The sequence below is a fragment of the Prionailurus bengalensis genome, chromosome B3, assembly GCF_016509475.1.
Source record: "Prionailurus bengalensis isolate Pbe53 chromosome B3, Fcat_Pben_1.1_paternal_pri, whole genome shotgun sequence".
NCBI lineage: Eukaryota > Metazoa > Chordata > Mammalia > Carnivora > Felidae > Prionailurus > Prionailurus bengalensis.
The window spans coordinates 70658399-70685668 of record NC_057355.1 but is presented as its reverse complement, the minus strand read 5'-3'; the positions used below and the strand labels follow the sequence as shown (position 1 = coordinate 70685668).

General features: G+C 34.4%; 1 protein-coding gene and 1 long non-coding RNA gene across 3 annotated transcripts in view; one reads left to right on the top strand and one right to left on the bottom strand.

Moving 5' to 3' along the window:
- LOC122467878 overlaps window positions 1-27270 on the top strand; it is a 39280-nt gene that overhangs the window by 3811 nt on the left and 8199 nt on the right. Inside the window, exons 2-3 of one of the 2 annotated variants that reach the window (XR_006293099.1) lie at window positions 3211-3259; window positions 22812-22875. This is a non-coding gene — a long non-coding RNA (uncharacterized LOC122467878). Of the gene's footprint in view, window positions 1-3210; window positions 3260-3287; window positions 3517-22811; window positions 22876-27270 lie in introns of those variants that run through there. The other variant, XR_006293098.1, reaches the window with a different exon arrangement.
- LOC122467877 (olfactory receptor 4F6-like) lies at window positions 10445-11383 on the bottom strand. The gene has a single exon (XM_043554456.1). It carries the CDS (start codon window positions 11381-11383, stop codon window positions 10445-10447), a length of 939 nt encoding a protein of 312 aa, XP_043410391.1.

Genomic DNA, 27270 nt, shown 5'->3' with positions numbered 1-27270 from the left:
CATGATATGGAGAGATGCCCAGGGTGAACATTGTAAACAAGAGGGGTCTGGAAGGCCCGCCTGAGGGAGGGGACTTCATTTGGAGACAAATGCAGAAAATCTATGTCCAAGGCCTATTGTTTGAAACAAGCAAGGTCACAGAAGAAACACCACTAGGGACCCTGAAAAAAATAAAAACTATTTTAAAGGAATATTATGGAAAACTATATGCCAACAAATTACATAACTTATATGAAATGAACAAATGCCTAAAAGACACAATAAGAAATAGAAAATCTAAAGAGACATATAAGAAATAAAGACATTTTGTTCATAATTTTAAAACTTTTCAAAGGAAAACTCCAGGCCCTGATGGCTTTACTGATAAATTCTCCAAATTTTTAAAGAAGAAATAAGACCAATTCTCCAAAAATTCTTCCAGAAAATGGAGGAATGCCCACTCACTCTATGTGGGCAGTTTTACCCAGATACCAAAGCCAGACAAAAACAGCACAAAATAAAAACAAACAAACAAAAAAACAATAAACCAATCTTTCATCAATATAGACTCAATGATATACTACAGCATAGAAACCTACTTTAAATATAAAGACAGATAGGTTAAACATGTAAAGAAAAGGAGAAGGACAAAGTCAGAGGACTGACACTACTCAATTTCAGGACTTACTATACAGCTACAGTAACCAAGACAATATGGTGTTGACAAATATCAGTGGAATGAAATATACAATCCAGAAATAGACCCACATACATTTAGGCAACAGATCTTTGAAAGTAGCAGAGGTAATGCAATGGAGCAAAGATAGTTTTTTCAACAAATAACACTTGAGTAACTGGACATCAACATGCAAAAAAAAAAAAAAAAAAAAGAATCTATACAGACCTTACACATTTCACAGAATTTGACTCAAAATAGATCACAGATCTGTGAATTGCAAAAAAACAAATCTCCTAGAGGATAACATAGGACAAAATCTAGATGACCTTTTATGTGGCAATTATCTTTTAGATACAACACCAAGGGCACAGTCCATGAAAGACATAACTGACAGTCTGGATTGCATGGAAATTTAGACCATTTCTCTGCCAAAGACAATGTCAAGGGAATGAGAAAACAAGCCAGACTTGGAGAAAATATTTGCAAAAGATATATCTGAGAGAGGACTATTATCCAGTATACTCAAAGATTTCTTTAAACACAACAATAAGAAAACAATTTGATTAAAAAATAAGCAAAAGACCTGACCAAACATCTCACTAAAGAAATATACAGATGATCGGGGCGCCTGGGTGGCGCAGTCGGTTAAGCGTCCGACTTCAGCCAGGTCACGATCTCGCGGTCCGGGAGTTCGAGCCCCGCATCAGGCTCTGGGCTGACGGCTCAGAGCCTGGAGCCTGCTTCCGATTCTGTGTCTCCCTCTCTCTCTGCCCCTCCCCCGTTCATGCTCTGTCTCTCTCTGTCCCAAAAATAAATAAACGTTGAAAAAAAAATTTAAAAAAAAAGAAATATACAGATGACGAATAAGCATGTGAATGATGTTCAGCATCATGTATCATTAGAGAACTAAAAATGAAAACAAGATCCACAATAAACTTATTAGGCTTACTTACTACCTACACTGACAACATCAAGCACTGGCAAGCATATGGAGCAACAGGAACTCCAATCCTGATTGGGAATGGAAAGCAGTACAGACACTTTGGAAGACAATTTGGCAACTTCTTACAAAACTAAACAAACTCTTACCAAATTCAATCCAGCTGTGCTGGTTGCTATTTACCCAAATGCATTGGAACAAAACCCTGCATACTGAAGTTCACGGAGGTTTTTTTCAAAATTTCCCAAACTTGGAATCAACCAAGATCTGCCTCATACAGTGAATGGATATATAAACTGTATTATATCCAGACAATTATATATTACTCAGTGCTAAAAGTAAATAAACTATCCAGCCACAAAAAGACAAAGAAGAACTTACATGCATATTACTAAATGAAAAAAGCCAATGTGAAAAGGGTATATTTTGTATGATTCCAAGTATATGCCATTCTGGAAGATGCAAAACTATGGAATCAGTAAAATTTGTAGTTTCCGGGGGTTAGGCAAGAGGGAAAAGTAAGTAAGAAGAGCACAGATGATTTCAGGGAGGTAAAACTATTCTGTATGATACTACAATGGTCAATACATGTCATTATACATTTTCCAAAACCTACAGAATGTACAACACCAAAAGTGAACCCTAGTGTAAACTATGGACTTTGAGCGATAGTGATATGTCAGTGTTGATTTACTAATTGTAAGGAATGTTCTACTGTAATATCAAATGTTGACTGTGGAGGTGGTTGTGTATGTGGGAGTACAGGAGGTATATGGGAATTCTGTACATCCCACTCAATCTTGCTGTAAATCTTAAACTACTCTAAAGAAAAAGTCCATTTAAAAATTTAAATAAAAGGATGAGATATATATTTACCATATGAACACAAATCAAAAGAAATCATCAGTGGCTATTTTAGTATCAAAGTATATTTCAGGCAAAGAATATTACCAGGGATAAAGAAAGTTATTTCATACTAAGAAAGAAATCAATTAATCAGGAGGTAGTAACTATTTTAATTATTTATGTCCCAAATAACAGAGTTTTAAAATATATGCAACAAAAACTGATAGAGCTGCAAGGGGAAATAATTTTTAAAAATATAATCAGAATTGGAAGGGGAGGTCATTGAGAGGACATGACCACCAGTTGACCCATGAGTTAGAACTGGGCAATGGGAGGCTCCCCCCACCTCCCCTGTACTTGGAATGTGCATTCCACGTACCTTCCTCCCTCCCAGAAGCTGCCCCAAGGATACAGCCTTGAGAGAGTGATGTGGTGTTGAGACTGTCTGGACACTGTACATGGCTGAATCCACTTACAGCTGCTATATTAACTTTAAGATTGGGCAGGTGGGTACAGAGAGCTTCTCATCATGAGGTCACCTATGATGTTGGTTATGTATCATACCAGTCAGGATATGACTCCTCTGGCAACTGGAAGTAAAACCTTAATTGAATTTGATGATATAAATCTACTTAGAGATTAATATTGCAAAAGACATGTCCTGAGTACTTATATGTTAAATGAAAAATACTTTAAAACTTCACTAATGTTTAACGCATAGCTGCTTCAAGTGTAATTTGTCTTGTCTCCTTGTTCTGATTTCCAGAATATGAAAAAGTTTTTCTTGACAAAGAAGTCCCCAAGAGATGTCCAATGTATTTTCATGATTCTTGTTCTTCCCAGAATACAGAATAGGAGAATTTCACCCAAAGGATTCCTTCTAGTGGTGAGTATGTGTCAGCCTGAGGGAAAGTACTTCTACAGATACTGTCTCCACCCAACTGCGAATGTCGTCTCAAGCATAAATCAGAAGAGAAGAGGAAGTAGCAATCTGGTCTTAGAGAAAATTTGTGTTTAGTAAGTTATCTCATGTTCTCTGTAACTCTCTTCTTAAAGTAATTTTTAGAATATCTGTATGTATCTGCATTACCCATGCCCACTTGCTTCGAGTTGAGTGTGGCTTGTTTAACTTCTGACCTTTAAAGAAGGTAATATAGTTTTTCTCCTCCCATCCTATTCCTATGGGAGCTTCTATGGTCTCTTTGACAAAGGTGTACATATCATCATCATGCAGAACCACAGAGATGTTCTCAGGTCAGCTTTTGGAAGATCTCCATTCTTTGATGGCTACTGGATATTAGCAAATTCCAGCTATCTTGACTCAAGTGGCTTTTTCCATTTAAGAAGATAAAGTTTTTCACATCAGATAGAGTATTTTATCTTAAAACAACTTTTAACATAGAGATAGAAGTAAAAACGGATATATATCCGGTGAGAAGTGATATAAAACTGAATTACTACAGAAATAAGATAAAACTCAGAACCTGAGAGAAAACGAAAGCACCTTAAGCTAGCAGAAGGAACTTGGACTTACTTCCTGAACACCTCACCAAGTGAGTATCTTAGGCAATGATTAAATTCGCTGAGTCCAAGTCTCTCCTTGAAAAAACATAAATGGTCAGATTCTCACAGTTTTAGAAAAAATATTACTTAAAAAAATCTTAGTGGATGAACATTGAATCCAGAAGAGCATGGAAAATGTGTTGCTATATTTTAATACTCCTAAAAGAGTAACTCAATTTGTCTCCTTTCCCTGTTTTTTCATGTTTACTATTCCCAAAGTTATTATTACACTTCTTGTGAAAATTCTCTGAATTACAGCGAAGAATTTCAAACATGCTTAATAGAATGTGCTAATGCCTCTGGTAGAGATTCTTAAAATTGAATAACCCCTCTTGGATAAAGCCAGAAGTAAAAGGTGAAAAAGTTGCTAAGCTACTGTAAAGCAAGCAGCATGTCTGAAACTTCTTTTGCATCTGTATATCCTATAGCGTTGCTAAAAATACGCTTGTTAACTAGGAGAAAATGTAAGAGGTAGTTTTTTGGTTTTTTTTTTTTTTTAAAGATAGTACCATGGATTTTACTTAAATAACATAGTTGGCTGGTCACTAAGACTGCCTGCAATAAGCTTTGGACACTTTACCGCTTTATGTTGCATATTTTAATGAACAAAAGAGGGAAATAATTGGAAGTTTGTAAGAATGTTTACACTTTTTTTTAAATTTTTTTAATGTTTATTTATTTTGAGAGAGAGAGACAGAGTGTGGGCGGGGGGGGAGGGGCAGAGAGAGAGGGAGACACAGACTTCCAAGCAGGCTCCAGGCTCCAAACTGTAGCACTGAGCCTGATGCAGGGCTTGAACCCACAAACCATGAGATCATGACCCGAGCTGAAGCCAGAAGCTTAACCAACTGAACCATCCAGGTGCCCCTACATGTTTTTTTAATGTTTATTTATTTTTGAGAGAGAGCATGAGTGGGAGAAGGTCAAAGAGAGAGGGGATCAGAGGATCTGAAAAGGGCTCCATGCTGACAGCCCAAAGGGAGGCTCAAACTCATGAACCAACCAGGAGATCATGACCCGAGTCGTAGTTGGACACTTAACCAACTGAGCCACCCAGGTGCCCCTACATGTTTAATTCTAAATGTTTCCACTTCTTCCTAAGTAATGCCCTAAATTTCACAAACTATATTGTTATTCTGCAAACTACAAAAATAAATTTTGTGGCCAACTTCAACAGGATCATATCTATATGTACAGAAGTAAGATATTTAAGAGCTGCCATAATGTTTTTCTGGTTCTCAGACTACAACCTGAAATCAACTTTCAAAAATCTGAGTTTGTCATTTCTTTCTATAAGTATTCAGAAGAATCCATCACTCACCACACTCCTTATAATCATCATTAGTAGCAAAATGGTCAAGTACAATAGCCACTTGCTTCAGTTAGCCTTCAATACAATCAACACAATTATCTGCAATGCCACTGCCTGCTGGTAATGGGTCACTAGCATGCCATTTCCCACGGGCAAGGATCTCAGGCTGTGCTCATTCCCAAGGACAAGACCAAGCCAATTCCCAATCCCCATATTTAAGGAGCTGCTTCCTGGGATGAATTCTGTTACAAATTTAAAATTAGAACACACCAAAAAAAGACATACTTGTTCTTTTAATAAAAAAAAATCATTTAAAGATGGTTACCTAGGTATTGAAGAACTAAAAATAGACTTTTTAAAGCACTAAAGGATCATTTTAAAAGCATCTGAAGGAAAAAAAAAATACCAGCTTCAGAGCTGGAGGAATAAAGGGGAGAGTTTGGCATTATTAAAACTCAGAAGCTTAGAGGACCCCACACACTGGAAACTCACACCTATGAAAGGGGGTCAGTGTAGGAGTTTTGAGAAGAAGCATAATTTCTCTAAACCAGTTTCTGTACAATAGCACTACATTCTCATAGCATGTTAAGGATAAAATGCATAACTTACATAAAACACTTAACAGTGTCTTTCACAAAGCAAACATACATACTATGAAAGCTCCCAAGGGCCATCCATTTATTGTTAGGATAAAGTTCAAACTGTGATGTTTTTCAACACCTAAAGGCCCTGCTTAATGTGGTTTCTGTCTGCAGACATACCTCAAAACCACGCTCCTCATTATCATCTCAGCTTCTCCAGGCCATGAATGGAAAACAAAACAAAAACCACAGATGATACAATCCTAGAAATTTATAGTATATTTATTATTTGCTGTTTGTTTATTGTAGGCGATGGTTTCTTTAGAAGGACACCCAAAGCACAATCAACAAAAGAAAAAATAGGTACACTGGACTTCATCCAAGCTAAAAATATTTATGTCAAAGACTCCACTCAAGAAAGTGAAAATAAAACCTGCAGATGAGAGAACGTAGTTGTAAGACCCTCTGATGAGGGTCTTGTAGCCAGTGGAGTGGTGGTCCTCAAAGAGATAGGTCTATATGCTATATCACAACTCCTGAAACTGTTGATGTGACCTTCCATGGGAAAAAAAAAAGGTCTTTGCAAATGTAATAAGGGTGCCAAGATGACATTAATTTGGAGAACCTGGGCTGGCTCTAAATCTAATTAACAACTGTCCTAATAAAAGACAAAGCGGAAAAGACAAGAATACAGAGGATAAGAACATGTGAAGACGGAGGTAGAGGATGAACTCTTATAGTCACAAGCCAAGGAACATCTGGAGCAACCAGAGCTGGAAGCGGCAAGGAAGGATTCTTCCCTGGAGCCTTGGAGGAAACATATCCCTGCCAACAGATTAATTTCAGATTTCTAGCCTCCAAAATTGCAGAGACCAAATTTCTGTTTTAAACCACCAAGGCTGTTAATTTGTTATGACAGCCCTAGAAAGCTAATACAGGTCTAAATATAAAGAACTCTTAAAACTCAATAATAAAAACACAAACGACAAAACTAATTTGGACGTAAATTTAAAAAAAAAAAAGAATCTTGGGAAATAAATGTATCACAAGGGAAAAAAAAACACAAACGACAAAAAATATGAGATGACATTTCTCTCAAGAAGATGAACAAGTGGCTAACCAGGAACCACATGAAAAGGTGCTCAACACCTAGAGGAATGCAAATCAAAACCACAACGTGATCCTACTTCATATGCATTAGATCGGCCATAATAAAAAATAATAAAATAAAATAACAAATGTTGCTGAGGATATGGGGAAATTAGGATGTTCATACACTGCTGATGTGATTGTGAAATGGTGCAGCCACTGTGGAAAAGCTTAACAGTTCTTCAAAATGCTAAACATAAAGTTCCTATATGACAGCAATTCCACTCAAAATAATTGAAAACAGGTGTTCAAACAAGCAAACAAAAAAATAGCACAAATGTTTGTAGAACAGTACTCACAATAGCCAAAGGTAGAGACAATCCAAATATTTGTCAACATATGAGTGGAAAAGCAAAGTGTGGTATGGTCATACAATGGAATATTATTCAGCCATTGAAATGAATGAAATTGATACATGCTACAATATAGATGAACCTTCAGAACATTATGCCCAGTGAAAGAAGCCAGACACACACACAAACACGTAAAATTCCATTTATATGAAATGTCCAAAATAGTCATATCGATAGAGACAAAAAGTGGTTTCATGGTTGCCGGAAATGTGATGAGAAGGGAATTGGGACTGACTACTAACTGGTATGGGGTTTATTTTGGATGATGAACATGTTTTAGGAAATGAAAAATAGGAAGTGTTGCATTGGCCAAAAGTTATAAAAGGTCAGGAATGTAAATTCACTCACCACAAATTAATTTCTTCTATTCATGGATGTTCACATGAAAGAAAAAAACCTGAAATATAGTATGTTAGAAATGTTGAAAGAAAATCTCAATTGGTTTCCAAATGTGGGCAATTGGAAACAATCTTCATTACCAGGAACAAGCTGCTTTTAAGAATTCATTCATTCCATCCCTGACCACCTACTGAAAATACCCAATAAACACCAGATACTGTGTCAAGTTCTGGCATAAAACTTTCACCTGCCTTCAGGAAGTATACTCCTTAGTGAAGGAACTAGACATTAAATAACCATTCACTGGTGTATCCAGTTACATGTTACATGTACACCTGAAAAGTGTATTCATTATAATTAGGTTAAAAAATCTGATATATATCCACAGACCCAAAACATCTAGCTTAGTGTGATCATATTTCTGATAATTCTAATTTTCAATTATTGTATTTCCCACTTGACCTGTCTTAGATTGAACACTGTTTATCAACGACTGTCAATAAATCTGTCCTATTTTGTTGTTTTGCTACATCCAACATTGTACAAAATGTTACTTTCTTAACATCATTTTTCTTTACTACTGATAGATTTGAAGGATGGACTAACTATACCTTAAGGGCAACTATACATTGCCGCCAACCTGATTTTCTGCCCTATTTAGGTTACTTCAGTTACTTTGAAAGGAGGCTCAGAAGATACAATACTTTAAATAGCAATAATTTTATTAGTATACAGCTTGAAATTGACCATCTTGGATCAGATTTCCCAACATGACTATAAGGTATTTCATTATACAGATTCCGGTCTTTTATTTCTGACACATTAATAACAGTTATGAAATGTTAATTCTATTATATTGTCTCATTTTCAAATTATACAAATATTGAATATCATTTGCCTACTTCTATACAACTTTCTCTCTGAAAATTTTTTACTTTTGTCTTTAACTGGGTTTTATTTTCTTGGTTCTTTTCATCTTTGTTTCCTGTATCCTTCATTGTAATTTTGGCCATTCTGGTCTCTTTTGAGTACCTAGTAGTTTATTTCTCATTTCTGAAATGATTTTGTCTTGTTCAAATTTTGTTCTGAGTATAAGTTGGCTCTTACTTTTTATTTCCAAATTATTCATTTTCAGTTAGAGATTTTGAATTTCTGATCCAAATGTTCTTATATATCTTGTGTTACAGGTTTAATGACATTTCATTTATGATAGAATATTATCATAAAATTTTTCTCTGTTTTGTGGCTAGAATCAGTATCAGCTTATGCCCAGATTCCAAAAGAAATAAATTTTAACAGAAAATTAAGTTGACATTTCAGGCTGCCTCATAAATACATACATACATACATACATACCCCTCGTGAAAATTTCTAAATGAGGAATTTTGCTTAAAAAGACTTAAGATGTGTAGCCTCAGAAGGAATGTTTATCTTAACAGTAGAAGATATTATATTGCCATTTTTATTTTCAGACATAAAAGGAGGAGACATTATGGAAGATATTTCATTAGGCACAATTCTAGGTTACAAATAAGAAATACAATATGAAATACATAAGGAAGCAAATTCCATCTCAATATCAGTATAAAATGTCAGGGGTGCCTGGGTGGCTCAGTCAATTAAGCATCCCACTCTTGATTTCCACTAAGGTCAGGATCTCATTATCTGCAGGATCAGGCTCTGTGCTAACAATGCAGAGCCTGCTTGGGATTCTGTCTCTCCCTCCCTCTCTGCTCCTCCTTCTCTCTCTTTCAAAATAAATAAACTTTAAAAACGAAATGAAACAATAAAATTTCAACACGTAAGCATTTTCAAAAGGCATCGTTTTGCTTCGTGGGGTGGTGAACTGTCAGGCCTATAAGTCTAAACAGCACAGGCTTAATGCTTGAGCATGGAGTGGTATTCAGTATTGCATTGTATCCATGCTACATAAAGATACGTGGCAATACTACATAGGAGTTCCTTGTCTTTAACATTTTCTAAACCCCATCCTAGTTCTATTCTCTTTAATGTATGTTATTTCTTAATTCACATCTTTCTAACACCAGTACACATTTAAAGGGAATAGTTAAAAGCAGAGTTGAGAGGAAGAAGTTATAACTTTGCCCACTTGGAAACTAGATCTTAATATGATCGCAAATACTAAGAACTGTTTGACTGTTTTTTGTTGTTGTTGTTGTTGTTGTTGTTTGCCCACTTTGTTGTTTTCTGCTTATGTGAATATCAGACAATATATAATCTATGACAAAAATTATATTCATGTAATGGAGTATATCTGTTAACATAAGTAACAAAGAAAAGGAAAAAGTAGCAGCACACCTGAACCAACTTAAATGCTTTGTTCACCCCCCCCCAAAAAAAGTTGTAAGAATCAATCATTCTGTCTACATGAGAATATATTCCAATCCAGTAACACAGAAAACTTTGTTTACACCATTGCTCTGCAAATACAGCACAGTGACTTCAAATTCATGAGCCACATAAAATGCAGGTTTTCAGTATTTTAAAATTTTAAAATAGGCAAAATGGTCTTAGATAAATAAATATGCATATAATCACACCACTGACCATTAACATGGAATAAACTATCTGAGATTTTTGTTCTACTGAAAAATAAATTGTCTTAAGATAGTATATAACCCTTCAACACTTATACATACAGTATTGCTTGCAGAAGGCACCACTTGTTTTCCCATGAGTTATTTAGGAGATCATTCTCACACTCAGGAATTGACTACTCAGTCTTTTCATTGCCATCTTCATGTCCTTGTTCCTCAATGTGTAGATAATGGGATTCAGAATGGGTGTGATCATAAAGTCCAAAATGGCAAGAAACTTATCCACTGGCACTGTGGGAAATGGCCACACATAAATAAAGATGCACGGTCCAAAGAACAAAACCACCACAGTGATGTGAGCTGACAGAGTAGAAAAGGCTTTAGACAAACCACCTGAGGAACGTTTCCATACAGTGACCAGGATGAAGATATAGGAGATGAGCAATAAGAAGAAGGTGCCCATGGAAATGAACCCACTGTTGGCAGTAACCATGAATTCCATTCTGTAGGTGTCTGTGCAGGCAAGTTTGATAAACCAAGGAAGGTCACAGTAAAAGCTATCTATCTCATTAGGACCACAAAAAGGCAAATGGACAACAAAAGCTACCTGGACCACTGCATGAATGAGGCCAATGACCCAAGCACCGGACAGAAGCAAAATGCACATCTGTGGGCTCATGATAGTCAGGTAGTGGAGGGGCTTGCATATGGCCACATATCTGTCCAAGGCCATGGCGATGAGCAGGACCATCTCAGATCCACCCAGGACATGAAGGGCAAATATTTGGATGACACAGCCCTGAAAGGATATGGTTTTGTGCCCAGAGCATAGGTTATGAATCATCTTAGGAACTGTTATGGTAGAAAGGCACAAATCAATAAATGAGAGATTGGCTAAAAGGAAGTACATGGGGGAATGTAAATATGGGTCAAAAGTCACTGTAAATACAACAAAAAGGTTTCCCAAAACAATTGTTACATAAAACACGGTAGAGAAAGCAAGGAGGAAATGCTGCACTGGTCTATAGGTAGAAAGTCCCAGCAACACAAATTGAGACACTTCAGAATAATTTGTTTCAAACATTGGCTTTACCTGGTGATACCTAAAAGAGCAAAAACAAAACAATAAAAAAGGAATTTACCAAAAATTATTATTTTAAAACAGATTTAAGCTTTCATTAAATCTGGTTTTAAGAAGAAATCTTTAGTAACAGCCAACAGGTGTTTTTAAAATATCATGTTAATTTATCTGTTCAGCTAATATACACACATAGTATAACTAATATTCCTATTGAAGGCTACCATATGTCCAGTTTCGAGGTAAAACACTGACCCTGACTTTAGGAGGCTTACAGGCTAATGGTGGATCTAGACATTAAATAGCTTTAGAGACAGATAGAACCCTCTTTTCCTTTAAAGAACAGAGTACCATAAGAACAATGTGGCTCATCCCAGTGGTGATTGATCAGATTCTGCTTAACAGGGAGTTACTACTGAAAAGTAGAGCCCACATTATGGAAATGCCAAGTGCAAAGATCATGAAACAGGAAGGTTAGCAGGGCAAAGGGATAAACAATTGAGATCAGGCTGGAGTAACAGGCCAGATAGGATGAAAGTTTGTATTCATAAATTGAACTTTGCTTTATATCCTATGAGCAATAGAGAATTACTAGGGATTTTAAGGAGTAGCTTGATATATTTCTGCTGTCAAACAGTCACAAGGCTTCAATGTAAGGAATCGAATGAAAGGCCTAAAGTAAACTTAGTGAGACTACTGAAGAATCATATCAGTGTGGACAGGGTGAAGTATTCAACTAACAAGATTGGAACAGCAGATGGAACTTGGATAAATGGAGATCTTTGCCTTTTAACATAAACATAAGGAAATTTTTAATGAATACTTAAATGTTAAGAAAAAAACACAAGAAATATATAAATACTAAAAAAAACATTAAGATGGAAAATTCATTCTTAACACCCTTCATTAACAAAACAAGGAGGAAATAGTTGACAGTAACCAAGACATTGAAATCAAAATCACATTATATGTCGATATACACAGATATAGAAGGACAGTATATATAGATATACACATAGGTATTTTTACATGAAGATAAAAGTGCTATAAAAATAAAAGTAAAAACACTGTGGAAAATAGATTTGTTTGTTTGTTTGTTTAGAGAGAGAGTATGTGCATGCGAGCAGGGTAAGGGGTAGAGGGAGACACAGAGAATCTTAAGGAGGCTCCACACTCAGTACAGAGCCCAACACAGGACCCAGTCCCGCTAGCCTGGGATCATGACCTGAGCTGAAATCAAAACTCAGACACTCAACTGACTGAGCTACCCAGGCACTCCCAGATGATTAATATTTATAATATGAAATTACCTCTTCCTAATACATTTCAAAAATGTAATATATCAATTTTAAAATGAGTAGAACATATGAAGACTATTGACAAAAGCAAAATGCCTATTAATCATAATCATGAAAAATAAAACACTCTTTAATCAGATAAATGTAACTAAGATTACACTAGAGTGCTATTTAGTTCTAACAAATTGTCTAAGTTTAAAAAAAATGATGATTGTCATGGATGAGGCTGTGAGGAATCAGACACACTCATACACTGATAATGGTAGTACAAACTAATACAATTCTCCAGAAGATACGTTCAAAATAGATACAAAAAGGCCAACAAATTAGACAAGCTAGAAGAAATGGATAAATTCCTAGAAACATACAACCTTTCAAAATGGAATCAGGAAGAAATAGAAAATCTGAATAGACAAATTACTAGTAATGAAACTGAGTTGGGGCGGCGGGGGGGACTCTCAACAAACAAACGTCCAGGACCAGGATTTACAGGTGAATTCTATCAAACAATTAAAGATTTATTCCCAATTTCTTTCAAACTATTTCAAAAAATACAAGAGGAAGGAAAGTTTCCAAATTCATTCTATTAGGCCAGCATTACCCCAATATCAAAACCAAAGACACTACTAAAAAGAAAAACTATAGGCCAATATTCCTTATGAATAGACATGCAAAAATACTCAATAAAATATTAGCAAACTGAGTTCAACAATATATTTAAGGGATCATTCACCACAATCAAGTGGGATTTATGCCACAGAAGCAAGGATGGTTCCCTATTCACAAGTAAATCAACATCATACTAAGAAAATGAATTAAAACTATATAATCATATAAAAACATACAGAAAAAGCATTTGACAAAATTAAACAACTGTTCCTGATAAAAACTCTCAACAATGTGGGTTTAGATAGAATATACCTCAACATAATAGAAGCCACATATGACAAACACACAGCTAACATCATATTCCATGATAAAAAAAAAAAACAAAACAAAACTGAGAGCTTTTCCTCTAGCAACAGGACCAAGACAAGGATGTCCCTTAGTGCTACCTTTATTCAACACAGCACTGGAAGTCATGGCCACAGCAATCAGACAACAATAACAATAACAACAAAATTAAAGACATCCAAATTGATAAGAAGGAAGTAAAACTGTCACTATTTGCAGATAACATAATACTTTACATTGGCAATCCTCAAGACTCAAAAAAAAAAAAAAACCTACTAGAACTGGTAAATCAATTCAGTAAGGTAACAGGAAACAAAATTAATATACAGAAATCTGTTGCATTTGTATACACTAATAATGAAGTAACAAAGGGAAATTAACACACAAACACCAGTTACAATTGCACCCAAAAGAAAAAAATATCTAAGAATAAATTTAACAAAGAAGATAAAAGAGGTGTGCTCTGAAAACTATAAGACATTGAAGAAAGATATTGAAAACAACATGCAGAAATGGAAAGATATACCATGCTCATGCACTGGAAGAATTAATATCACTAAAATGTCCATACTACCCAAAGGAACCTACAGATTTCAGGCAATGGCTATCAAAATACAAATAGCATTTTTCACAGATCTAAAACCAATAAACCTAATCTTTGTATGGAACACAAAAGACTCCAAATAGCCAAAACAATCTAGAGAAAAGGACAAAGTTGGAATTATCACAAGCCTTGATTTCAAGATATCCTACAAAGCTATCATTTATAATCAAATATTATGGAACTGGAACAAAAATAGACATGTTAGGTCAATGGAACATAATAAAGAGCCCAGAAATAACCCCATAATTATATGATCAATTTATCTCTGACAAAGGAGGTAATAAGGAAAAGGCAATCTTTTCGATAAGTGGTGTTGGGAAAACTGGACATCTACATACAAAAGAATGAAACTGGACCATTTTCTTACACTATACATAAAAATAAACCCAAAATGCATTAAAGACCTAAATGTGAGACCTGAAACTATAAAATTCCTAAAATAAAAGATAGGCAGTAATCTCTTGGACATTGGCCTTAGCAACATGCATATGGATATGTCTCCTCAGGCAAGGGAAATAAGAGCAAAAATGAACTATTGGGACTATATCAATCTAAAAAGCTTTGGCACAATGAAGGAAACCATCAACAAAACAAAAAAGGCAACCTATGAATGGGAGAAGATATCTGTAAATAATATATCTGACAAGCGGTTAATATAAAAAAATATCAAAGAACTTATAAAACTCATACCAAAAAAACAAATAATTTTAAAAAATCACTAAAGTACCCAAATAGACATTTTTCATAAAAAGACCTACAAATGACCAAAAGACAAGTAAAAAGATGCTCACTCACTAATCGTCAGGGAAGTGCAAATCAAAATTAGAGATATCAACTCACACCTGTTGGAATAGCTAGAATCAAAACAACAAGAAATAACAAGTTTGGGCAAGGATGTGGAGAAAAAAGAACCCTCCCTATGTATTATTGGTGAGAGTGTAAATTGGCATACCCACTGTGGAAAACAGTATGGGGTTTCCTCAAAAGATTAAAAACAGAAATACTAGATAATCCAACAATTCCAGTACTGCAATTTACCCAAAGAAAACAAAACCATCTATTCAAAAAGATATCTGCATTCCTAAGTTTATTGCAGTATTATTTACAAGATATGGAAGCAACCTAATACTAATAAATATATATATATGTTAATATATATTATACACACACACACACACACACACACACACACACACACACACACAATGGAATATTACCCAGACAAAATAGGGAATGAGATCTTTCCTTTTGTGATAACTTTGGTAGACCTAGAGAATGTTAAGTGAATACCAGATTATTTCGCTTATATATGAAATCCAAAAAGCAAGGCAAACAATAATAAAAAATACAGGAACACACTCATAAATATAGAGAAGAAACTGATGGGGGTGTCAGAATGGGCAAAGTAGGTGAAGGGTATTAAGAGATACTCTTCCTGGGGTACCTGGGTGGCTCAGTCAGTTAAGTGTCCAACTTCAGCTTAGGTCATGATCTCACAGCTCATGGGTTCAAGCCCTATGTTGGGCTCTGTGCTGACAGCTTGGAGCCTGGAACCTGCTTCACATTCTGTGTCTCCCTCTCTCTCTGGCCCTGCCCTGCTCATGCTCTGTCTCTCCCTCTCAAAACTAAATAAACATTTACAAATTTTAAAACAAAGAGGTACTCTTCCTATTATAAAATAAGTAGGTCACTAGAGAATATAGGCAATAATACTGTAATAATATTGTTCGGTGACAAACAGTAACTACACTTATCATGGTGAGTGCTGTGAAATGTATAGAATTGGTGAATTACTATACTCTACACCTGAAGCAAGTATAACATTATATGTGAACTATACTTGAATAAAAAATAAACCAGAATTCTTTGACATGACAATAATAATACACACCAAAAAGTTTCAATTATCCTTCATTTATGACCAAGAATCTCACTTGAAGAAAATTTGCTTAATGCTACAATAGATTAGTTAAAAAATAAGCTATAGGGCTACATATATATTAGAACCATACTTAATAAAAAATATTAGAAATAACCTAAATGTCTACAATAGAAAATTAAATTATTAATGATAATTTCACCTGAGGAGCCATTCGAACATGTATAATTAAATAAAAGTCAGTAACATGAAAATATATGAATAATTTTCATCGAATAAAAAGAAATGGTTATCAAATAAGATGAATAGGAAATCCTAACCCCTAATCCATAACCTTGGGAGAGGTCTCTGAACAGCAGGATATTAGGCACATACCCTAACCCTAACCCTAGATCTGAGAGAAACAAATGAATAGGAAATCGATTTTTTAAACTTATATGTCCAGGAAAAAAAATAGAAATTCTTATCTTCTATGCTTATCAATAAATTGTTACTCTCTGGACTTCTGTGTATTTATTAGTTTGAAGCATATGGAATTGTTCTTTCTGTAGGTCCAAAGATGATTAAATTTTAATCTTATAAATTTCAATCTAATATATTAACTAATTTGTTTCTTACATAATTTTCTAAACTACCATTAAGCAACCAAACTAAATTATGGATGCTTATTTCATGTCTGAATTAAATAACGTGGTTCCCCCAATGCAATGCCACCACCAATTTTCCCCCCAGCCCCACACTACTAACAACCATTCTTTCTTATGTCATCATTCTTCCCTTTTACTACCCCACATCACCCAGGCTCCTGCATGTCACAAGTCTGTGCTTCCTCAGCAGGAAAGCAGCATAAGAAAGTGGGAGCACCATGCTCCCACTATAGCCAAGAATAGACTTGAGAGGAGTCAGGCCAGGCAGTAATAGGAATCCTGAGGGTTACTGTAGCCAAAAGGAAACACTACAAAGGTCCTACTAAGAGGACCCACCACAAGGGCAATGGATGTAGAATTTTATAGCCAATAACTGAGATAAAATACATAAAGATTAAGCAAAGAATAATGGGGTAATTACAGAACTGAACAGCAGTGGATATGACATCTCAAAGGACCTATAATCAACTCTATCTAAAGATTTTGAACACACAATGTGTGGATATTTTAAAATATGGATATTCTGGAATACAAAAAGACACATTTAGTATGTTGCCAACTGTATAAAATAAATAAAAATACTTTAACGACCGGCAGAAAAGTCAGGAAAAATAAAAGATTATTTTTTTTCTTAGTCACAGGAAAATTAGGTGTTTTTCCCTGTTTTTCTATTTTCTTTATTTTCCAAATGTTAAAAAATCCTTTATTGAACAAGTGGTCTTAATTTGACACATTTCAATAGATAGGAAAAATATTCTCGTCAATCAGAGTGGTATATTTGATAGAAAAATCAATATATTAACTCTACAAGGAGAAGGTCTAACTTTAAAAAGTGGGAAGGCATGCACAGGTAACTAACACCAGGAACAGCAACAACACATACAACTGGCCAATAAACATATTTATTGATATTTAGTCTCATCATCATCAGTGATCATCATCAATCTTCATTGTTTTGTGTTTTACTGATCAACAGAGAAAGAGAATTCTCAGTATTATCAAGGTTTCAAAAAAAAGTTTCTCTTACACATTGATGAAGGGATTATGAATTGATATTTGTTAGAATTTAAAATGTACAAATCTATTCCTAGAAGTACTAGCATAAGAGCAAATATTATGTACATGCAGCACATATGTTCATATAATATATATGTATTTACAAACACATACACACATGTATACAAATAATAGAATGTTGTTGCCCCATGTCAATCAATAGAAAAGGTATTAATCACATTTTAGTATATTTATATAATGGAATACCCTGAAGTTCTTAAAATCAACTAAATAATTCTACACATACAGATCTGGAAAGATTTAAATTTTACGTGAAAAGAAAGTGCATAAAATTAATATGAAACTTTGTGTTTGAATAAAAAAATTCTCCAAGAATGAATACAAAATAATATAAATAGTAAGTCCTGAAAAGTAAGATTACATGTGGCTTTCACTTCCTCAAGTCTGTATTTCTGTTCTGTTTAAATGATCTGAAACAACTTATATTGTTTTTGACTTAAAAAGTATGATTTTTAAATACAAAATAAGGGATTCAAGATGTACACCTTTCGAATTCAGATTATAGTGATATCAATATTCAAATAAGCATTTAAAAATTGAAATAAAATTTTACAAATGTGTGAACAACTGTATAATCATAAAAGTATCACAACCGTCACTTTTAAAATGTTCTCAGAGATTCATTGCCATGATAAAGTGACTTGTGAGCAGTCTATTGCTATTGTTTAGTTGATGGATACTAGTAAGAAAGGAGAGGGTAGGAAAAGGCAGGAGAAGGGAGGAGCAAGAAAGGACAGGAGCAATGAAAGAAAAGAAAGAGGAATAGAAGCAAGGATTACCATAAAGGTTTTAAGAGAGGCAGTTAACATACATACCAGAAGAATATTTCCTGTTTCTTCTGTCGCCTACTTACTGCTTAAAATTACACAGTAATTTTTCCTGCTCTCTCAACATCACAGCATTTTGGCATATAAAACTCTTGGGAGCTGTCTATAACCCATCTTTCTTGCACCTCACAAATGTCATGAACTACCTTGCTCCTTCATGAATGCTCAGCTTTACCCATACTTTTGTTCTGCACTTAAGGCACCCTGACTTTTTTCATTTAGCTGATTATTTCTTATTATAAAAATTCATTCCATCTATTCCACAACTAGTCAATGATGTCTCACTCTCCTCCAGTCTGGATTAGATATTCCCCTTCTATGCTTTCACATCATACTTGCAAACCTTTCATAATTTTTCATGATAATATAATTTACACTTAAATAGTCTCTCCATCTCCCCTGCTAGGTCCATGAGCTTCTTGAGAGAAGGGACTGTGCTTAGTCATAAATGCTGGCCCATGTAAGTGTTGTGAGTTTGGGGAAAAAGATGAGTGGTTGGATGGATGTGGGCATGCATATGTATATAAATGCATGGATAGTTGATGGTAATGGTTTTGTGATAAAGACTTTGATTTTATACTTTATTCCTATTGAAAACTGATTCCAGTAGAATAGAAAACAATTTCCACTCTAGAAATTGCCACAAATATATGGCAGGTATAAGGTTACTCACATTAAAACCAGTTGCTAAGATCTTTTCTAGTCTCTATCCAAATGTAATACAATCAAGACTCAGAAATTTCCCTGTAAATCAAGACATAATCTAGGCATATGGAGCAATACATACAGCCTGAAATGAAAATTCTCACTTCCCTTGGAGAGACCAGCACCACTGGGTGTCCAAAAAGTGCTTGTCAAATTGGAAAACAGAAATGGAGATTTATTATTTTTATTATTTTTTTAAATTTTATTTATTTATTTCTGAGAGAGAGAGAGCACAAGCAAGGGAGGGGCAGAGAGGGAGACACAGAATCTGAAGCAGGCTCCAGGCTCTGAGCTGTCAGCACAGAACCCAACGCGGGGCTCGAATCTACAAACCATGAGATCATGACCTGAGCCGAAGTTGGTCGCTTAACCGACTGAGCCACCCAGGTGGCCCCAGAAATGGAGATTTGAAAAAAAAGGAAAGAGGGAGAGATTGTCTAATGTTGTGCCATAAATGTATACACTGTTAGGATAAAAAGAATAGCCAATAATTTTAGCAGGCTATTGACATAATATCTCCACTTACCTGGCCAAAAAAATTTTTTTTTAACCCAGAAAGTAATATTTTCACTGTTACTGGATCTTTTAAAAAAATGTTTCCCTCTTTGATGCTATATGGGTAGTGCTTCTCACAGCTGCTCCTTCTCTAACAATAATCTAACAACACCTTTTGGGGACCACTTAATGGTTCCATGACCTGAGTCCCCAAGCCATTCATCATGGGAGTTTTACTTAATTCTCATGGCATGGCATTAAGAGAAGGAAAGAGTATTAGAAGTTTGGTTAAATAAGTAAATGGAAAGCAAAGGAAACTACGTATAATAAACTATGACAGCAAAATATCTTTAAGGAAAGTTAGCATCTTCTAAAATTTTAATGTCTATTTATAAACTAATTATCATTTAGATCAAATACCAGTGAAAAAGGAATAGTTATTAACAAATTCATTAAGAATTATTTAGGATATTTTTGAAAGCATATCCATGGACTATCCTTGGAAACACTGTACTTGCTTTTTACCTCATTTATACTATTAACATCCCCATTTTAGAGATACTAATATTATATACCAGAAAAAGACTGAACATGTTGGCAAAGGTCACTATGCTAGAGTCAGATCTATATTCAAAAACTGTTATTTTTTTATTTCAAAGTACATGGACTTAATCCTACACTCTACTGCATCCTTTTATATGATTGCTATAATATAAAAATAAGAACTTACAGATATGTCTTTTAAATTTTCTGAGTGTTTTTACACATATTATCTCACTTATTTTTTCAAACAAAATGGTGAGATGGAAATGCAATATTCTTCCCTATCAAATGAAGAAACAGGTTGTCAGTTATATCCAGTTAATAGCAGAAAATAGTTAGAATTCATGTTCCTTGGGATTCAGTGCAGTGATCTTTTTATTCATTAACTGAATGCAGACATACTGAATGTCTCTAACTGCTTAGAAAAGCAATGTCTGTTTTTAAGACACAAAGAAGAAAAAATATCACACATTCTCATATCTTGTAACACTATTATAGGAGCTCCATTTCAACATATTGTTCTAATAAACTATATTGTTATTAAATTGTTAATAATTATTCTCATTATATAAAAATTTTTTAACTAAATTCTACATAATATCTGACCTGGAGAGTTTAAAATGAGCAAAAACTTAGTGTGTGAATTTTAACATACTTTTTAAGATCAAAACTGAATTTTCACCTAAATATCTAGCAGAGGGAAAGGTAAACCTAAGCCAACTATGACTGAAAAACAATATGCCAAAACAAAGTAGACAACTAAAATCTTAATTCATAATAGAAAATAATATGTCCTCATTTATCTTTCTCAGGTATTTAATTTTATTGAGGGAAAATTCACACAACACAAGATCATTTGAAGGGTAGAATCCAATGGCACAATTCTGTGCAACCACAACTTCTATCTAGTTCCAAAATATTTCCATCACCCCAAGGAAAACTCCATATCCATCGAGCAGTCACTGGCCATTCCTCTCTTCCAGCTCCTGACAAACACTAATCTGCTTTCTGTCTCCATGCACTTACCTATTCTGAATATTTCATATAAATAAAATCAAAACAATATGTGACCTTTAATGTCTGGCTTCTTTCATTTAGAATTTTCAAGTTTACATATATTGAAGTGTATATCAGTACATTTCTTTTTATGATTGAGTAATATCCCTTTGTGTGGATAAACCACATTTGTTTCTCCATTCATCAGATGATAAACATTTGCATTGTTTCCACCTTTGGCTATTGTGAAAAGTTCTACTAAAAATATACATGCACAAGATTTTTTTTTACCTGTTTTCAAATATTTTGTATAAATACCTAGGAGTAGAATTAATGGGTTATATGGTGTAGAATTAATGGATTATATGGTAATTCCCTGTTTAACTTTTTAAGGAAATGCAATACTGTTTTCCACAGTGGGTGTCCCTTTTTATATTCATACTAATGATGCACAAAAGTTCTAATTTCTCCACATCCTAGCCAACACTCATTTTGTTTTTTTGTTTTTTTTTCTTGCTAATAGACAACTTAATGGTCAAAGGCGGTATTTCATTGTGGTTTTGACTTATAATTCCCTAATGACTAACAATGTGGAGTATCTTTTCATGTGTTTGTTGGCCATTTGTATATCTTCATTGGAGAAATTATTCGGGTCTTTTGCCCATTTTTATTGAGTTGGTTTTTATTTGTACTGTTGGGTTATAAGAGTTCCTTAAATATTGTGAATAGAAGACCCTTATCAGATATATGACTTGCAAAAATTTTCTCCAATTCTAACATACTATCTTTTCACTTTCTTGATATTGTACTTTGATACACAATTATTTATTTATTTTTTCTTGATGTCATACCTCCTTAGGCTGTTCTTGGCTGTAATACTTACCTAGACTTTCTATGTATTTAATGACCTTGACAGTTTTAAGGAGCACTGGCCATAAATGTTGTAGGATACCCTTCTATTGGAATGTATTTGATTTTTTTTTCATGATTAGACCAGAGTCATGGGTTTGGGGGAGGAACACAACAAATAAAGTGCCATTTTAATCACCTCCTATCAAGGTTATATTCATTTCTCGTGGCCTTGATTATCAGGCTGAAATAGTGTTTGTCAGTTTTCTTCATTGCAAAGTTACTTTTCCCTGCTTTCCATACTGTACACTTTGGAAAGAAGTCATCTTGCTGAACCCGTATTTAAGAAATGAGGGGTTATGTTCCTCCAGGTTTAGGTTTAAGTTAGAGTGTCTACATAATTTACTTGTAATTCTTCTGTATGGAAAATTTCTACCCTACTTATTAATTTATTCAATCATTTATATCAATATGGGTTCATGGATATTTATTTTATAATTTGGATTAAGATACTTATTTGGATTAAATATTATTTTATTTTGTTGTACAAATTTTTTCAGTTTAGCCCAGTGGGAGCTCTTTCATTTGGTTCCTGATATACCCTGATATCCACCATCAAAATGGGTGAGTATGTATATATTTGAACATTTCCTTATTTTCTGGCATTACAGAATGTTCCAGGCTTATCTTGTGTATTTCTGCCCTATTTCTATAATCAGCCACTTCTCCAAGGATGTCTGGTTCCTTTTACTGGAGATGATATTAGAAACAAACATCTGGGCACTACGCATGCTCGTTGTTGCCAGGGCATCATTCCTTTTAGGTTCTCATTGATGACACAGTATGCATAAAACCACATATCGAAAATTATACTATCATATAGAATAGTATCACTGCACTGAAATCTCCTGTACCTCACCTATTCATCCACCCCACTGAACCCCTGAACCCTTGATAACCACACATCTTTTCACTGTCTCCATAATTTTGCATTTTCCATAATGTCATATAAATGGAATAAGTATGCAGCCTTCTCAGATTTGCTGCTTTCACTTAGCAATATACACTTCAGTTTCCTGAATATACATTCATGACATGATACCTTATTTTATTTATTGCTAAATAATCCATTGTATGATATACCACAGTTTTTTTAATCCATTCACCTATTGAAGGACATCTTGGTTTTCTATAGTTTTTGGTAATTATGAATAAAGTTCCTATATACATGCAGTTTTTATGGGAACATAAGTTTTTAACCAATCTGGTAAATACCTAGGAATACTATCGCTTTATCTTATGGTAATATTATCATCAGCTTTGTAAGAAACTACCAAAATGTATGTCCCATTTCCTATTTCCACCAGCAGTGAATGGGGGTTTAAAAAAAATTTTTCAGTTTTATTGAGGTATAAAAGAAAGACAAATACTACATGGTATCACCAATATGTGAAATAAAAGAAAAAAGCATAGAAACAGAGAGTACAAAGTGGTTGCAAGGGGCTGGGTAGGGGAGGGGAGGAGGAAATAGGGAGATGTTGGTAAAAGTACAAACTTTCAGCTATAAGATGAATAAGGTATGAAGATCTAATGTAAAGCAAGGTTACTATAGTTGATAACAGTGTATTGTATAATTGAAAGTTGCTCAAGGAGTAGAACTTAAGTGTTCTCACAAAAAAATTAAATAAATATGTAAAGTGATGGATGTGTTATTTAACGTCTTGCTCTGCATCCTTGCTACCATTTAATGTTGTCAGTTTTTTAAGCCAATTTAATAGGTGTACAGTTGTATCTCATTTGTTGTCAAAAGTTGAAATTCCTCAATGACAAATGATGTTGTGTCTTTTCATGTGTATGTGTGTATGTGGGTGTGTTTGTTTCTCGGTTTGTTTTGCCATCTGTACATCTTTTATGGTGGGGTTTGGTCTGTTTAGAATTTTTGCCCATTTTGGAATCGACCTGTTTATTTTCTGAGGGTTGAGCTTTAAGAATTCCTTGTATATTTTGGATATATTTCTTTATCAAATATGTGTTTTCCAACTATTTTCTCCCAATCCTTGGTTTGTCTTTCAATTCTCTTACCATGGTCTTTCACAGAACAGAAGTTTTTAAATATTAGAAAGTTCCACTTACCAATTTTTTCTTCCATGTATCATGTTTTTTTGGAATTGTGTCAAAAAACTCCTCTCCAAATCCAAGATCACTTAGATTTTGTCCTCTTTAACTTCTGGATGTTTTGGAGTTTTGCAATTTATATTTAATTGTATGATCCATTTTTAGTTATTTTAGTGAAAGACAAAAGGCCTATGTTTTCATTCCTTTTCTGCATATGAATGTCATATTATCCCAAAACCATTGAAAAGACTATCATCTCTCCACTGAATTGCCTTTGCTCCTTTGTCAAGACCAGTTGACCATTTTCATGGGTCTATTTATAGACTGTCTCCTCTCCTCCATTGCCATACATGTCAATTTTTACACTAATGCCACATTATCTTGGTTACTGTAACTTTATAGCAGTCCTTGAATTCAAGTAGTAGCTATCTCCTACTTTGCTCTTTTTCCGTATTGTGTTGGGTATCCAGATTTTTTTCTTTCCATATAAAGTTTAGAATCAATTTGTCAAAGTTCACAAAACAGCTTGCTGAGGTTTGGGTTGGGATCGCATTAACTCTCTAGATCAAGTTAGGAATAATCCACATCTTAACAATATTCTCCACTATTCAGATATTCTTTGATATCTTTTTTTTTACTTTTTTTTTTTAACATTTATTCATTTTTGAGAGACAGAGACAGAGCATGAGTTGGGGAGGGGCAGAGAGAGCTTGAGACATAGAATCCAATGCAGGCTCCAGGCTCCGAGCTGCCAGCATAGAGCCCCACATGGGACTTGAACTCACAGACCATGAGATCATGACCTGAGATGAAGTTGGACGCTTAACTGACTGAGCCACCCAGACACCCTGGGTTTTTGGTATCTTAGCAGAGTTTTATAACTTTCTGCATATATATCACATATATATTTCATAGGATTTTACCTAAATGTTTCATTTTTCATGGTAATATAAATGGTATTGTTTAATTTTAGATTCCAATTGTGTAGGGCCGTATATAGGAAAACAATTTACTTTGGAATATGAATTTTGTTTTTATGACCTTGCTATAATTGCTTATTACTTCCAGGAGGATTTCTTCTCATTTGTTTGGTATTTTCTACGTAGAAAATTATGTTATCTGTGAACAAACGCAGTTTTATTTCTTTGTTCTGAGTCTACATACCCAATATTTTTCTAGTCTTATTGCACTAGTGAGGGCTTCCAGTATAATGTTGAATAGGAGAAATGAAATATTGTTGCAGTATTAGGGGATAAACAACCAGATTCTCCCTCTCAAGTGAGATGTTAGCTGTTTTAGTTGTTGGTTTTCATAATTGTTTTTTCACCAAATTGAGAAAATTCTCCTCTATTGTTAGTTTGCTGAAAGTTTTCACCATGAATGGGTGTTGGATTTTATCAAACACAAAATGCACCAAATATTTTAATGTATCACCTCATATGATCATGCGATTTTTGTTCTTTAGCCTGTTATAATTTAATTGCTTTTCAAATGTTCAAGACTTGTGTAACTAGAATAACTCCCCATCGGTCTTGGGTATAATCTTTTTAAATATTGTTGATTTAGATTTGCTAATATTTTGTTAGGGATTTTGCATGTATGTTCATGAAAGATATTGGTCTCCAGTTTTTCTTTCTCATAATGTCAACATCTGATTTGGGTATAAGAATAATACTAGAAGGGGCACTTGGATGGCTCAGTCAGTTAAGTTTCAGACTCTTCATCTCATCTCAGGTCATGATCTCACCGTTCGTGAGTTCGAGCCCCGCATTGGGCTATGCACTGTCAGTGCCAAGCCTGCTTCGAATTCTCTCTCCCTCTCTCTCTGTCCCTCTCCCACTCATCCTCTCTCTCTCACTCTCTCAAAATAAATAAATAAACTTTTTTCTTAAAACAAAGAATAATGCTAGAAAGCATTCCCTTTGCTTTTTATTTTTGGAAGAAATTGTAGAGAATTAGTATCATTTATTCCATAAATGTTTGGCAAATTCACCAGTGAAATGAATTGGGCAAGTTGCATTTTTTGAAGGTTATTAATTATTGATTCATTTTTTTATTACAGATAAGCCTATCATATTATCTATTTCTCTATTAGGTAAGTTTTGGTAGTTTGTGTCTTTCAAGGAATTAATTGATGCATTTCATCTAAGGTATCAAATTTGTGGGCTTAAGGTTGTTAAAAAATATCTCCTTATTATTCTTTTAGTATTCATGGAATCATTAGTAATGACCCTTCTTTTATTTCTAATATTGGTATTTGTGTCTTCTCTCTCTTTCTTTTGTTTGCCAGGCTGGAAGTTTATTACTTTCATTGATTTGCTCAAAAAACTACCTTTTTAATGTTGTTGGTTTTTTCTATTTTGTTTTAAATTTTATTGATTTCTGCTCAAATATTTATGTCTTTTTTTCACTCGCTTTAGGCTTAACTTGTTCTTTCTCTTTTTTTTCAGTTTCCTAACATGTAAGCTTAAAGTACTGAGTTTAGATCTTTTATCTTTTCTAATATATGAATTCAATGGTATAAATTTCCCTCTAAGTACTTTTTTCATTGTGTTCCACACATTTTGATAAATTGTAGTTAAAAAAATTTTTTTTTAACATTTATTTATTTTTGAGACACAGAGCAACACAGCATGAACGGGGGAGGGTCAGAGAGAGAGGGAGACACAGAATCTGAAGCACGCTCCAGGCTCTGAGCTGTCAGCACAGAGCCTAACATGGGGCTCGAACTCACAGACCACGAGATCATGACCTGAGTCGAAGTTGGGCGCTTAACCAACTGAGACACCCAGGCGCCCCGATAAATTGTAGTTTAATTTCCATGTGGTTAAAAACATTTTTAGGGGCTCCTGGGTGGCTCACTCAGTTAAGTATCCAACTTCGGCTCAGGTCATGATCTCACTG